The sequence below is a fragment of the Cetorhinus maximus genome, chromosome 16 (genome assembly GCF_964194155.1).
Source record: "Cetorhinus maximus chromosome 16, sCetMax3.hap1.1, whole genome shotgun sequence".
NCBI lineage: Eukaryota > Metazoa > Chordata > Chondrichthyes > Lamniformes > Cetorhinidae > Cetorhinus > Cetorhinus maximus.
This window is the reverse complement of record NC_135894.1, coordinates 60,156,878-60,172,782: the sequence shown is the minus strand read 5'-3', so window position 1 is coordinate 60,172,782 and position 15,905 is coordinate 60,156,878. Positions and strand designations below refer to the sequence as shown.

Here is a 15,905-nt window from a genome sequence, read left to right as displayed (position 1 = left end):
CACAGCCCCTTGCAATGTCATCATCTTGGTTTGGACTAGTCTCCCCAATGGTTCAAGCTAACGTTGCAGCTTTGCAGGGTGGGCTAGAAGAATGCCTGTGCTTGAGCTGAGAGCACAGTATGCAGTCCAGTGGTCAAAGCTGCCGCCAATCGATCAGGTGGGTGGGGTCTCGGGCAGCCATGCAGCGCACTAATCTCTGGTCATCCAAGTGTTGGCCAGCACTCTCCGGGATGAGCTAAGAGGCCTTCAGAGTTAACCAAGAGAGGTTCTTAGAACACCCAAGCTACCCCACACGTTTCTCCCTCTCTTTCATCCTGCAGGAGGAATACATCAGGAGCATGGAGCCTGGTGACCTAGCTATATGCCTGATGGCATACAGAGAACAAAAATGAAGGGGAAGAGAGTGACAGAGGTGCCTGGCTGGGCAGAGTGAGGAGCAGCACTCTTGGGAAGAAGGGGCACTGGGGCTCCTGCACATGCGGCTGTAGAGTCACAGCGATCGCTGGTCAGAGCTTATCTAGACCCAGGATCCATAAACGCCGCCTTTCATTCCTGCAGATGACCGAGAACCAGCGTTGCCGAAGACTGCGCATGTCTAGGGAACTGGTTGGTCACATCTGCTACCTGCTGCAGGAATTGGTACCACAGGGACATGGGGGGCAACCACTGCCCATGGCCATGAAAGCGACCAGGTGCTCAGTTTTTACACCAGTGGCATGTTTCAGGGCTCCACAGGTGACTTCTGTGGGATATCGCAAGCCTCCTTCCAAAATTGCATCCATGAGGTCATGGACACCATCTTCACGAAGGCACACAACTTTATGTGTTTTGCCCAGGACCAGGAAAGCCAGGATGCAAGAACAATAGGATTTGCCCAGATCTCAGGTTTCCCACAGGTTCAGGGTGCCATCAACTGCACATATGTGACACTCAAATTTCCATGGCAGCAGGGAATTCACTATGTCAACCGCAAGGGCTTCCATTCGCTGAATGTGCAGCTGGTGTGCGACCACTGCAAACGCATCCTGCAGGTCTGCGCACGGTTCACAGAATATGTCCACGATTCTTACATTCTCAGTCGGTCTCAGATCCCTGACGTCTTCCAGGGTCCATAGAAGCTGCAGGGATGGCTCCTCGGCGAAAAGGGTTACCCCTGCAGAAGACATGGCTGATGACACCTGTGTGGCTGGTGTCAGCAGAGCGAAGGTACAACGAGGCTCATGCTGCAACTTGCACCTTGGTGGAGCAAACCATTGGGATGCTGAAAATGAGGTTATGGTGCCTGGACCAGTCTGGTGGAGCCCTGCAATACAGTCCACAGAGGGTGTCATGCATCATCGTCTCCTGATGCGTCTTTTACAACCTGGCGCTGCAAGGGGGAGAGGAACTGACTGACGAGGAGATGGAGGAGCTGGAGGTCTCCTCCGATGAGGAGGACATCGATGGGGATGAGTGTGAGGAGGTCCTCGAAGGCGATGATGACAGCGATGAGGCCATCGCGTTGGCCAGACGAGGCAGGCGCGCTCAGGAGGCCCTCATAGCTGCTGGATTTCTGGAGGATGATGATATGCAGTGAGGAGACACCATAGATCCCCACATTGCATCTATGAACGTTTGACTCCAGTCTGGCTGACGGCAGTGCACGTACCCTTTGCGATAAGGCTCCTGTCATGGAAACACAGCGGAGGCCCTAACAGTTGATCCATTCCAGGAGGATGGTGATGACTTGCAGTGAGGACACTCCATGGATCTCCACACAGCCTCGGTGAATATTTGACTCCTGTCTGGCCGAGGGCAGCTCACTTGTACTCTGTGATCAGGGTCATATCATAGAGGTGCAGCTGTGAACCTTTTAAGTGCACCTGATTGTTTGTCAGCCGTCAGCACCTGACCCCTCCAGTAGCACAGCATCACTGGTCACAGATGCTGACGAGATGGGGGGGGCCAGCTCCACCTCAAAGGTGCTGAGAGCACACAGAGAGAATGATGGAACTCTATGATGCCTGCCCACGACACTCTGGCAGAAATGACAAGCACCATTGAGGTGCAGGCATCCCTAATGTGTCCAGTGAGTGTGAAGCCAGACCATCACTTTCGTCTGAAGTTCATACACTGCACAAGGAAGAGGCCCTGGACTGAGACACCTGCCTTTGTCGTGTGCAGGAACCAACGTTTCACATCTGAGTGACACCAACAATGCTTATCAGAACAAAAAAACCATAGGCAAGAAGACATTAAGTACAAGTGATTAACACTCATGCCCATGCTGTACAACTGCATCTTCTTAATTTTCCTAACCCTGCTGCTACATTTTAGTGCTCCCCTGACATCCACTGCGGAGGCGGAGGCAGCCTCTTAACTGCTATGCCCTGTCTTTGATGACCTTGATGGGCGTCCTCTGGAGGGCTGAGATCTGGAGGGCCCTGGCCTGCTTTTGGGGTCCTGCTGTGTAGCATTGGCACCCTTCTCAGCCTGTGGAGCTGGAGTTGCTGGGGTCACAGGAAAAGGGGATTTGGATGGCTGGACGCCACAGGCGTCACCTGGGTGGATGGCCCCGAGGTTGCACCTGCTGATCCTCCTCCCTATGGGTGCCTGAGGGCCCCTGGCTGACCTCTTGAGGAGAAGGGGTAACTGGACTGAGATTGAGCTGCCTGCACCCATCTCCCATACACACTGTTGGAGACCAACTATGGCATCAGGGATGAAGTTCAGCCCACGCAGCAGTGCAGGAGCGATGTCCTGGACCAAGTCTCCATGGCAACCGCCATCCTACCAGTGGTGACCTCGGTGCATTGGCATGCCGGCGCTATCACCTCAGCCTGAAGGCGGACAGGCTCCTCCATCGTGCCTTGTAACCTGAGGAGTGCAGCAGACATCCCTTCCTGATGTTCCTGAGCTTTCCTTTGTAGCTCCAGCAACTGAGGTTTCACCTAGTCCAGTGGCTCATCATCTGACTCGGACTCAGCAGATTTGTGGCCTTCAGCCATCCTCCGAGTGCCGGAAAACTGGTAAGTCCCTGCCGCCACCTGCTGTGGATCAGATTGTGATCCCAAGGCTACTCTAAAGCTAGGTCCCACTGAGATGTGTGTCTCTGCACTGGTGGAGGGTGTGGGTGAGTGCTGTGATAGTCCTTCAATGAAGGTGCCTTCAGATTCCTCTTCAGAGGTTTCTTTGGGCTCGATCGGAGGCCCTGGGTTGTTGACTCCATTGGCTGTTTCCCAGATCTGCCTGCAAAAGCAGGGAGAGATCATTAGTACATGGCAGTGACCTGTGAAACAGGACACATCACTCTCAGCACGGTTGTCTGATGGATTTTGCAGTGCTGGATCCTCACATGGTAGAGCACCGTCGACCTCACCGTCAGCACAGGAACAGTCCAGATCCTCGCCGGTCAGCTGGATGGCTCTATTTTCAAAGTCTGTGAGGACCTTGATTTCAGGCATTCCTCCACCAGTCTGTTACCTGTCCCTCATGTTGTGTGCTAACTTGTTCTACATGAATAGAGATGGAGAAAGTCTAAGCAGGACGCCTGCCAGGCCAGATGATAATGATGCCTGGCATGTGTGGGTAGTGAGTGGTCCCATGGATGGGATGAAGACTATGATGGTGAGTGTGAGAGAGTGAATGGTGATTCTCTTGAACTGGCAGTGAGTGAAGGTCCTGTGGATGTTTGATGGGTTTGTGAGTGTGTAAGTTGAGATGATGAAAAGAGTGACTTACCCTGGCGAAATGGAGATCATTCATCCTTTTTCGGCACTGGGCGGCTGTCCTTTTTTGTAGGGCGTTAGCGCTGACCACCACTGCCACCATCTCCTATGCTGGATTAGTGATGTTGCTGCCCCTCCTGCGGCCAGAGCAGGGGTAGAGGACATCAGGCCGGGCTCCCCCGTGTCCAAAAGGCGCTTGAGGGTCGCATCATTAAACTGGGGGGGCTGCAGTCTTCTTGCCTTTCGGGCTATGTCTTCTTGTCTTTCTGGGCTGGAAGCACTGAGAGGTGTGTGTGTGGCTGCACTTTAGATTTGGCGCCTGGATTGAGGAAGCGGCAACGTGATGTGGCGAGCGAATGAGAGCCCACCTACCATCGAAACAACGTGTTTCCCGGGAATGCATGATTAATGAGGTGGGATTGGGATGATACAGTGAGAAGCCGCCATTGCGGCCGGTGGGTAAAACAACCTTTTTCACGCCCGCTACCGCACTTAGTGCAAATCTGGAATGATTCCGCCCAAAGCCTCTGATGTATGTGCACAGTCACTGGGGTTAAATATAGCCTGTTAACTTTATAGTGGACAAAGATTGCTACACTTTCTAAATTGGGGAGGATATAAGAGTACCACAAATAGAAAAATCTATTTGAATATTATAAGCTCTGGAAAATCACTTGCATCAGTTACATTAAAAATAAATCATCTTTAGGTGTCTTGATAATAAATCACATTTGCACGTAATAGAGCAATTATTTACCAGAGTGCGCTATTTTGGCTGGGATTTTCCGGTCCCACCTGCTGGTGGGATCTATCGGTCACACCAAAGTCAATGGACTTTTGGCTGGCTCACTGGATCCGCCGCAGCGGGATCTGCCACATTGGGGCTGGAAAATCCCGGCCTTTATCTTGCAAAGGAAATAATGAGGTTGAATTTCTACAGGAATTTTCTCCCTCTTCCACAGTGACTTCAGCAGAAGAGTCATGGAAATCTTGGATGAACGTTCTAAGCACCAAAGTTTCTGCAGTTTTCTGCAAAAGTTACTGCAGATGAATAGAAGAGACTCCATGGAAATACATTCCTAATGTGTCTTGCATTTCATCTTATGTTAAAGAATTTGAGACAGCACGTAAATAATTGTTGTGAATAATTTAATAGACAACACTTTTTTTTTCTAGGATAATTTTCATGGAAACCCAGAATAATCTTTTTGAGACTGAGGATTTTAAATGTATTGCAGCCTTACTTGATAAAGTGAAGATGCAAAATCAAAAAACTAATATAAAGTTTAGGTAAGTTTCAAAACTTAAATTAGAGTGTTTTAACTTTATTTTTTTGTCCAATTAATTGCTTTTTCAATTGATGACAGTGTAACTAGAAATGCAGTTTAAAGATTGAATTTAATCCTGTGCTTATCATTGTTTCAAATGATTGCTTCATTAAAGGAATATATAAGGGGGGGATCACAATCATAACTGATCCTGTCTTCGTTCAAAATGCATGAACATTCTTGTTCAGAGTGGATGATTAAACAGCAATCAGGAGTTGGAATTTGGCAGACATTATTCACCTTCCTTAAGATGGGGTAATTTGGTCACTTGTAGCACTTTCACTGACGCTTTATAGCTGAAATCAGGTATTGCAGCAGTCTGAGGATTGAGAAAGCTCTGCTGTGTTCTGTTTGGCTCATTAGCACGAGGAAGTGCATTTACTTGTTACTGTATCTTCAATTTGAAAAACAATATTTGTTCTTGAGATGTGAGTGTCGCTTGTCCATCCCCAACTGCCCTTGAGCAATGTTTTGCCTAGGATCATGAAATGTATAGAATGCATATTTGTAAATGCAAATTGTAAAGTTGCATTAATGTGCTAGGACAAAAGTAAAATACTGCAGATGCTGGGAACCTGAAATACAAACAGAAAATGCTTCAAATACACAACAGGTCCGGCAGCACCTGTGGAGACAGAAACAGAGTTAATGCTTCAGGTCATGGTGACCTTTCATTAGAACATATTTAACATTCTTTATTCAGTTGTGTTGTTTTACTTATTGGCCCTTGGGATCAAGGAGAGATTTTGTAGAACTTTGCTTGCCAATAGTGGTTTTTACCTTTTAGGCAAATGAGTTGGTAGACAACAAGGTGGCCAGATTGTGCATCCCTGTGATAATGAAAGGTTGTAAAATCATTCATGCAACAGTAATCCTGTAATGATAACTCTCAGGCATATGTCAACCGATTGAGTAAGATAGCTAGCAGTGATCATTTTTTAACACTGTAGGTGTTTTTCTTTCAAATCTTTAAAGGACAGGAGTTTTAAATGCCTTGACAGCTCCTTTTGACAGTTCAAATGAGCTTGACAATTCCAATGAATTTAAGTACCTTTTACATACATTCATGTCCATTTTTAACAATCCAAAAGGGCAACTGACTCTCCCAAAGGGTGTCCTGGGACCGTATTCGAAAAGGTAGCTTACCTCTTTGAAAAACTGTGGTAGCTTTAAACCTTCTCCTACCAGATCTAACATGTACAAGTCATTCAGCTTAAGCCCACTGAACTCTAAAATGTGTAGCTGCCTCTTTGAACCATGGATGTGTACATTAGAACCTGCCATCACTCTCCCCAAGAAAATGGTAGGTGCCGTGTTCAGGGGCAGGACTTCCTGATTTGGGCCTCCATGGCCATTTTTATAACAATGGAGAGCTCTCCATCTTTACCAGATTTCAGGCCTTTACGTTCTTCAAAGACCTCAGCCAAATTCATGCCACTTGAGAGTTGGGAGGTCCATTTGAGGCATCCCAAAAGGCCTTAATCCTTCTCTAGACAAATGCACTAAATTCTGGATTCGGGCTTGGAGACAGACTGGCTCCCTTTTGTGAAATTCTTGGGAACAAACAGTAAGATTCAGTAAGAAGCAGAATTGCTGCATGTGCTGTTAAAACGTGAATTCCTTTATTCTACTCCTAGACTCCTTCTGCTGGTACATGTGTATGGTGGCCTTAAGTGGACAAAATGCACAATCCAATTTTCAATTCACTACACTATTGAAACTGAAAACTCCCAAAAATAAATTTTATCTGTGACCCTTATGGACCTGGGATGATCTTAAGTGGAATAGTTGTGAGCAGCAGCTCAGCCTTACAAAATTGGGCCATCCAGGAATTAAGGAGGGGGAAGGAGTCCCTTTCGTGGGACCAGGAGGAACAGGAATTGCACTCCGCCTTAATTGCAGTGTGAGTGCAGGCCTTCCAGGAATGTTGAACCTTTGATTTCTTCTTTTTTATTCAGGTGCAAGGAAGTTGAGTTACTATATTAAATTTGATTGTCATCAGTCATAGATTTTTATTTTATATAGATGCTGTTAACATGATGAGATATATTATCAGACACCCTATGTAAGATTTACTATGGAAATAGCATTTCACATGTAGAATTTCTTTTAAAATGAGGTAAAAAGGTTGAATAGTAATAGATAGACACAGGGTTTGAAATTCCAATTGGGTTCAGGATGCAACTTTGATCCATTGCTGAAAAGGGATCAGAAATTGGGGTGGAATCTGGTTCTGCTGATTCTCTCCTATTCAGATATTCTGGGAAAATTCTGACCAGGGTATGATGGGCAAATTTATAATCTACTGTCACACCCGCCCCCACCCCACCCCCATATGAGGGGCATTTTTGGACAAGATTCGAGGTATTCCACCTGTATAACATCAGTAAACCTCAGCCTCTTTAACCAATGCAGGCAGAAGATGATAAAACATTTCCTCTGTTCTTGGGCCTCCTTCTTGGACTTCTTCAATCAATCCCTCGGAGTTTCTCTGTACTTATGGATTAGAAATTCTAGAACTTGCCCTTGCAGCCTAGTCTGTTATGGACTGTGCAATTGGGCTATTCTCTATGCTGTCAACCTGTTTGGAATACATATATCCTGCTTCCTTCTTGAAGTTGTTAATATATTCTGGGCACTGGTAGTTGAAAAGGGGGGAGGGCACAGTTGTCCTGCATGACAGTTATTTCAAAAAGCCACACTGGTAAGAAGGCGTGGTGCTGTTTATATCTGAAGATGTAAGAGTTTTGAAATAAAAGAAATTTGAGGTACTTTGGGTTGATGAGATCCGCAACCTAATAATTTGTGCCTTTAGATTATTCATAGTGGTTGCTACTGAGTTAAACCAGCATGTACTGTAACATTAACATTACCCACCAGGTTTTGACTCCAAAAGCATTTTGTCTTTTCTCTCCTGATGTAAATTTGACATAAAAAAGACTAAAATTTGAAAAATTAGGCCGTTTTTATGCCTGAGAGAGAAAAAGGGAGAAAATAATGAGACCTAAATACAATGATTGCAAATGATGTCAAAAATAATACAACAACTTTCATTGATATAGGCCAGGATTTAGGATTTTACAGTCGATGTGCGGGGGCGGGCCCGACACACCGGCTCGTAAAATGACGCGCGATGACATCGGGCGGCGTCCTGGTGTCACTGTGCACCATCGCGATATTTCTGAAGGTGTGTGCAATGAGTTCGGAGGCGCATTAATTAATGGGCCAGTTAAGGCTCTTGAGGCATCAATTGAAATCGATTTTGCATAGCCTGTTCAATTTTCAGGGCGTCGCACGGCTGCAACGGGCAGGCGGGAGGGCCACATTTTCAAAACCTCATCCACGGGTGGGATAAGAGGGGTGAGTGGGCTCGCTCATGTGGGTTGTTAGTACTTTAGATTATAACTTACTGCTACTTGCTTGTGTGAACAGGACAATTTCATTTCGCTTCAGAGCTGCTTTTAGAGATATAACAGGCTTCAGTTCAGGACTCCGGAGGAGTCATAACACTTGGGGCCTTCCAGGTATCAGACAGCCTTCCCTTACCCAGAAATGGGGATTGTGGCCTCTGCTGGAGGTACCTCCTCCTCTGAGGAAGAGAGGGCCAGAAGGGGGAGGAGGCCAGGTGTCCCTATTCAGCCTCCAGGGGAACGATCTGTGGGAAGAGAGGAACAGGCACAAGGGGAGGAGGGCCAACAGGAAGTCCAAGGTGGAAGAGGCCACAGAATAACATTATCCTGCTGCCAGCATTTACAGGCGGCGATGCAGCTACCTCAATATGTCTGAGGTGCAATGCCAAAGGAGGCTCAATTTCTCAAGGGAGAGCGTGACCTCCATCTGTCAGATGATCAGCCCTGAGATCAGCTCCAACTGTGTGGATGGACACCCCATGCTAGTGGCGCTGAAGGTCACGGTGGCCCTCAACTTCTATGCCTCTGGCTCTTTCCAGGGGTCGGTGGGTGATCTTTGTGGAGTGTCCCAATCAGCTGTGCGCTTTCCCCAACAGGAAGGGCTTCCACTCCACAAACGTGCAGGTAGTGTGTGACCATAAGATGCAGATTTTACAAGTCTGTGCAAGGTACCCAGGCAGCTCCCATGACTCCCAGGTGCCAGTGCTCCAGCCCGGCTGAATGGATGGGTGCTGGATGACAACGGCTATCCCCTCTAAAGATGGCTCATGACGCCTCTCTGTCAGCCAAGAACAGAGGCCAAGCAGCGGTACAATAGGAGCCACGCCTCCACAAGGGCGGTGATAGAGAGAACCATCGGTCTTCTCAAGATGCACTTCCGATGCCTGGACTGTTCAGGGGGTGCACTGAAATACCCCCCACATCGTGTGTCACTGCTAGTAGTTGCATGCTGCGCTTTCCACAGTCTGGCACTAGAAAGGGGGTGGAAGGAAAAAGATGTTCATGCAGCTGTTTTGGCAGCAGATGATGAGTCCAGTAGTGAGTCCAAGGATGAGCATGCTCAGGAGGATGCTGAGGGGATAGATGCAGACCTGGGCAACCTCCAGGGAGGCAGGGACACCCGGGAGGCTTTGATCCAATGCTTCTTCAGCTAGCCTACCAGAGATGAACCACCACCACATGCCAGGGCTGCATATTTGATAGCTGACAGGAACATTTGTTTGGTGAACAACATGCATTATGTGCCATTTCAATAAAGCTCAATGACAAACAAGTCACTCATAATATCATGTGTCACCCTTCACCTGTAGAACTAATGAAGCACCCAGAGGCTTGTTGAAAACACATTTACTGATGTGGTGCCTGGCATACATAAGTCAAATTAAATGTAAAGGTGTTCTCCATCACACCAACTTATAAAAGAAAAAAAATAACCCCAGTGATAAGCCCGCATTGTGCCTAAGGTGATTTACATTTGCATTTGTGGGTGCTATGTCTAGGCGCTCCCCACTCACTGGCACCAGCATTGGAGGCAGCCTGTTCACTCTGCTGTCCTGTTGGCCTCGATGACCTTGGCAGGCGTCCTCTGGCCTGTGGAGCCTGTGCTGGCCCCGCCTGGGAGGGGGCGGCTAGTGCCATAGCCGGCATCTCCCCAGTCGCTGCAGCCTCATCGGATGCTACGGTCACTGGCAGAAGGACAGAGGAGCTGCTGCCCTGATCCGGAGCACCCTGAGAGGGGGCCCGCTGAGACGACAAGCAGCTCGTGCGCCAATGTCAGGTTGCTTTGGATCTCCTTGCTCATCATTGATGGATGGGCACCTAGCTGGGATATTGGGTATTGAGCTCCTGGAGCAGCCTCTCCGAGTCACCACTGTCCATGGAGGAGGCTGTGCGCTCGGCCGTGAGGGTCATTGCATTGCTCATGCTTAGCATGGACTCCTCCACAGCGGAGACCATGGCACGGATTCACTCATGTATCTCTGCCAGATCCTCCCGCACACCCTGCTGGACTTCCAGCATCTGCTGCCTCAGGGACGACCATCAACTGAGCATGTTCCTGGTCCCCAGCAATCCTCCAACTGCCAGTGCCCTAGGCACTCTCTGCCTCCGCCTGCACTTCAAGTGATTGTGAAGTGCCCTCACCGCTGTTCCCTGGGACACTAGCTGATGACCTAATTCCCACCGAGGTGCTGGTATCTGCGCTGGTGCCTGCCTGGCTGAGAGGGTATGACACTGGTGTGTTTATATCCTCTGTGTCCTCAGGGGTGAGCGGCAGTCCTTCAGTCTCCTGACCTCGAGGGTCTTCTGGTGAGCCTGAAAGGAAGAACAAGGATATGTGATTAGTTGAAGTCATTACACTGTTACTGTGCATGCTTCGTCTTTCCATTATCAATGAGGACTCCATGTTGGAGGCTCACATCAATATAGAGACAACAATGGAATGGTTGCTATGATAGATATTCTGACCTCAGGGCTCTGCACTCTTACCTCCCTGTGACACCCCAACCTCACTGCAGCCGGATGACCTAGGCGCATGGTGCCTCTCCAGCTCAAGTGTCTCCTGCTTGTATCTGGTCAAGATTAGAAGGTGGGCCTGCCCTCCGCCAGTCTGCAGCCTCTCAGCATTATTGTGGGCTGTCTTCTCCTGGAAGGAGAGAGGAGCATTGATTAGTCCACCCTATACCTGCATTGCCATTGCAGCCTGGCCAACCCCAGCTGAGGAAAACCTTGCAGGGCTCAGCCGATTCTTGACCCTGGAACCGCAAGACACTCATTCCAAGCAGCCAGAGCTCACCCCCTTACCCAGATGCTGCCTCATTGACATTTGACACTCACACTCTGAGGTTTGGGGGGGTGTCGTTGGGGGGGGGCACTCCTAACTGCTGTGCTAAGTGACCCAATCCAACATGGTACTCACCCTTCCCGATCGCAGGAGGTCATTAAAGCGCTTACGGCACTGCACCCTGTGCGTCTCATCACATCATGAGAGCTGACCCTGGATGCCACCTCCTCCCAGGCATTTTTGGTGAGGTGGGGGGGTCTCCTCCTCCCGTCCCTTGGGACAAGGATATCCGGCTGCCACCTCCTCCAGGAGGGCAGTGAGACATTCGTCAGAAAACCTCGGGGCCAACTGCCCCCCCAACCTGCCCTCCCGCCTGCCCTGTTCTGCAATGACGTTCTGCATCGCTATGGTACTGCAAAGTCAATGGCAGCCTTCGCTTAGCTGCCTGCGCCGTTTTTCAATCAGGCCCACACCCGCCAAGCCTGCCCGACGTGGGAAAAATTCTGCCAATAGTTACTTTAACATAATAAAGGGGAGGTGGTGGAGTAGTGGTATTATTACTGGACTAGTAATCCAGGGACCCATGGGAATGCTGTGGGGACCCGGGTTGGAATCCCACCATGGCAGATGGTGGAATTTGAATCCAATAAAAATCTGGACTTAAAAATTTAATGATGACCATGAAACTATTGTCGATTGTTGTAAAAACCCATCTGGTTTACTAATGCCTTTAGGGAAGGAAATCAACTGTCCATACCTGGTATGGCCTACATGTGACTCCAGACCCACAGCAATGTGGTTGATTCTTAACTGCCCTCTGAAATGACCTAGGAAGTAAATAAAAAGGAATGAAATGGGACGCACCACCCGGCATTGACCTAGACAATGGAAATAACAATGGCAAACTGTCGACCCCGCAAAGTCCTCCTTACTAACATCTGAGGGCTTGTGCCAAAATTGGAAGAGCTGTCTCACAGACTAGTCAAGCAACAGCCTGATATAGTCATACTCACGGAATCACACCTTAAAGATAATGCCCCAGGCATCACCATCACCATCCCTAGGTAAGTCCTGTCATACTGGCAGGTCAAACCCAGCAGAGGTGGTAGCACAGTGGTATACAGTCGGGAGGGAGTTGCCATGGGAGTCCTTAACATCGACTCTGGACCCCATGAAGTCTCATGGCATCAGGTCAAACATGGGCAAGGAAACCTCCTGCTGATTACCACATGCCGGCCCCCTCAGCTGATGAGCCAGTACTCCATGTTGAACATCATTTGGAGGAAGCACTGAGGATGGAAAACTTGCAGAATGTACTTTGGGTGGGGGACTTCAAAGTCCCTCACCAAGAATGACTCGGTAGCACTACCACAGATCAAGCTGGTTGAATCCTAAGGGACATTGCTGCTAGATTGGGTCTGCGGCAGGTGGTGAGAGAACCAACAAGAGGGAAAACATACTTGACCTCATCAACATCAACCTGTGTGTCGGAGATGCTTCTGTCCATGACACTGTCGATAGGAATGACCGCCACACAGTCATTGTGGAGACGAAGTCCCGGCTTCACATTGAAGATACCCTGAGTCATGTTGTGTGGCACTACCACCTTGTGGAAAGGGGGAGATTCCAAACACATCTAGCAACTTAAGACTGGGCACCCATGAGGCACTGTGGGCCATCAGCAGCAGCAGAATTGTACTTGACCACAATCTGTAACCTCAGAGCCCAGCATATCCCCCGCTCTACCATTACCACCAAGTCAGGGGATCAACCTGGTTCCATGAAAGGTGCAAGAGGGCATGCCAGGAACAGCACCAGGCATACTTAAAAATGAGCTGTCAACATGTTGAAGCTACAACACAGGACTACTTGCTTGCCAAACAGCATAAGCAGCAAGTGATAGACAGAACCAAGGAATTCGACCAACAGATCAGTTCTAAGCTCTGCAGTCCTGCCACATCCAGTAGTGAATGGTGGTGGACAATTAAACAACTCACTGGAGGAGGAGGCTCCACAAATATCCTCATCCTCAATGATGGAGGAGCCCAGCACATCAGTGCAAACAATAAGGTTGAAGCATTCACAAAAATCTTCAGCCAGAAATGCCGAGTGGATGATCCATCTCAGCCTCCTCCAGAGATTTCCAGCATTACAGATGCCAGTCTTCAGCCAATTCAATTCACTCCAGGTGATATCAAGAAAAGCACTGGATGCTGCAAAAGCTATGGGCCCTGACAATATTCTTTAATAGTTCTGAAAACTTGTGCTCCAGAACTTTCCAAGCTGTTCCAGTTCAGCTGCAACACTGGCATCTACCTGGCAATGTGGAAAATTGCCCAGGTATGCCCTATATACAAAAAGCAGGACAAATCAAACCCAGCCAATTACTGTCCTATCAGTCTACTCTCAATCATCATAAAGTGATGGAAGGGGTCATCAACAGTGCTATCAAGCAGCATTTGCTTAGCAATAACCTGTGCACTGACGCTTATTTTGGGTTTCGCCAGGATTACTCCGCTCCTGACCTCATTACAGTTTTGGTTCAAACATGGACAAAAGAGCTGAACTTCCCGAGGTGAGGTGAGAGTGACTGCTCTTGATATCAAGGCAGCATTTGACCAAGTGTGGTATCAAGGAGCCCTAGCAAATCTGGAGTCAATGGGAATCGGGGGGAAATCTCTCTGCTGGCTGGATTCATACCTAGCACAAAGGAAGATGGTTGTGATTGTTGGAGGTCAATCATCTCATTTCCAGGACATCGCTGCAGGAGTTCCTAAGGGTAGTGTCCTATGCCTAACCATCTTCAGCTTCTTCACCAATGACCTTTCTACCATCATAAGGTCAGAAATGGGGGTGTCCGCTGATGATTGCATAACGTTCAGCACCGTTGCAACTCCTCAGATATTAGAGCAGTCCATGTGCAAATGCAGCAAGACCTGGACAATATCCAGGCTTGGACAAGTGACAAGTAACATTCTTGCCACACAAGTGCCAAGCAACGTCCATCTCCAACAAGAGAGAATCTAACCATCGCTCCTTGACATTCAATGGCATTTCCATCGTTGAATCCCCCACTATCAACATCCTTGGCATTATCATTGACCAGAAACTGAACTGGACAAGCTAAAGAAATACTGTGGCTACAAGAGCAAGTCAGAGACTAGGAATCCTGCAGCAAGTAACTCACCTCCTGACTCTCCAGGAGTGTGATGGAATACTCTTCACTTGCCTAGATGAGTGCAGCTGCAACAATACTCAAAAAGCTTGACACCATCCAGGACAAAGCAGCCCACTTGATTGGCACCCCTTCCAGAAACATTCACGCCCTCCACCACCGATGCACAGAGGCAGCAGTGTGTACCATCTACAAGATGCACTGCAGAAACTCACCAAGGCTCCTTAGGCAGCACCTTCCAAACCCAAGACTGCTACCATCTAGAAGGAAAAGGGCAACAGACGTGTGGGAACCCCACCACCTGGAAGTTCCTCTCCAAGCCGATCACCATCCTGATCTGGAAATATATCGCCGCACCTTCACTGTCGCTGGTTCAAAATCCTTGAACTGCCTCCTTAACAGCTCTGTGGGTGTACATACATCACAGGGACTGCAATGACTCAAGAAGGCAGCCCGTCACCACCTTCTCAAGGGCAATTAGGGATGGGCAATAAGTGTTGGCCTCAGCAGTGACACCCACATCCTGTAAATGGATTAAAAAAAATGTCCAAAGCATTTCACGGGATCAATTATAAAACACAATTTGACACTGAACCACATAAGAAGCCACATAATAAATGTTGAGAGGAATTACTTTAGAAGGTAGAAGATTTAATGAGTGTTAAAATAGGTGAGTGGAAAATAAAAGGTCAACTTCTCAATAGTAAGAATCATTAAAATAAATTACTAATGTGTAGGCTAGTACGAGTGTAAAAGATCAGATAGATTCTTTGTAATTTGGTACAAATGTCACAGGAAGAAATTAAAAATGGCAGATGTGTTAAATCTTCAACCATCTATGAAGGTTAATGTGACTACAAACACATTCTAATTCCAGTCAAACTGGTTCATGAAATCTCTCACATGTAAAAGGTTAGTGGAACATGTGTGATGGATAATCTAAGACCATTAAATGGATAGGGTAATTGCAATGAATGATGTACACCAGAAAATCATCAATCAGATTAATGTGGGAAAAAACGTGCTGGTTGATGTATTCTAATCACCCAAAAAAAAAAAATTCTTTCGAGTTATCAACAGTCACAGATTGCAACTCTTTCGAGTACAATCACAGTTCTTGGTTTCCGGGAGTGGGACATAAACCCACAACCCTCTGATTCAAAGGCGAGGGTGCTATGAACACCCAAAGCTGAACAGAATAAATAAGTTAGCTGACAAACAACAGCTGTAATTTAAGGCAGATAATTGCAAAGTGCTGAACTTAAGGATGGACAATAAGCAACATTTGTAGTCCATAAATAGTGTTAAAATTGTTAAGGATCAAGTGGAAAGAGTCTGAGGAGTTCAACTGATGTAAAATGAGAATCAGGAAAGTCAATGGAATGTTGATCTACATAGCCAAAGCAGTTTGAGGAAGTCAAAACCAAACTGTGTAGTGCTCTGGTCAAACCACACCTTGAATATTGCATCCAGTTCTGGTTGTTGATACATGAATAAGGCTTT

The 15,905-nt window shown here is 47.7% G+C and overlaps 1 protein-coding gene across 1 annotated transcript in view; it reads left to right on the top strand.

Moving 5' to 3' along the window:
* LOC144691873 (cilia- and flagella-associated protein 47-like) overlaps positions 1–15,905 on the top strand; it is a 647,761-nt gene that overhangs the window by 228,016 nt on the left and 403,840 nt on the right. The window contains exon 37 of the mRNA XM_078560450.1: positions 4,884–4,997. Within this exon, the coding sequence (XP_078416576.1) occupies positions 4,884–4,997 (114 nt within the window). The remainder of the gene's footprint in view (positions 1–4,883; positions 4,998–15,905) is intronic.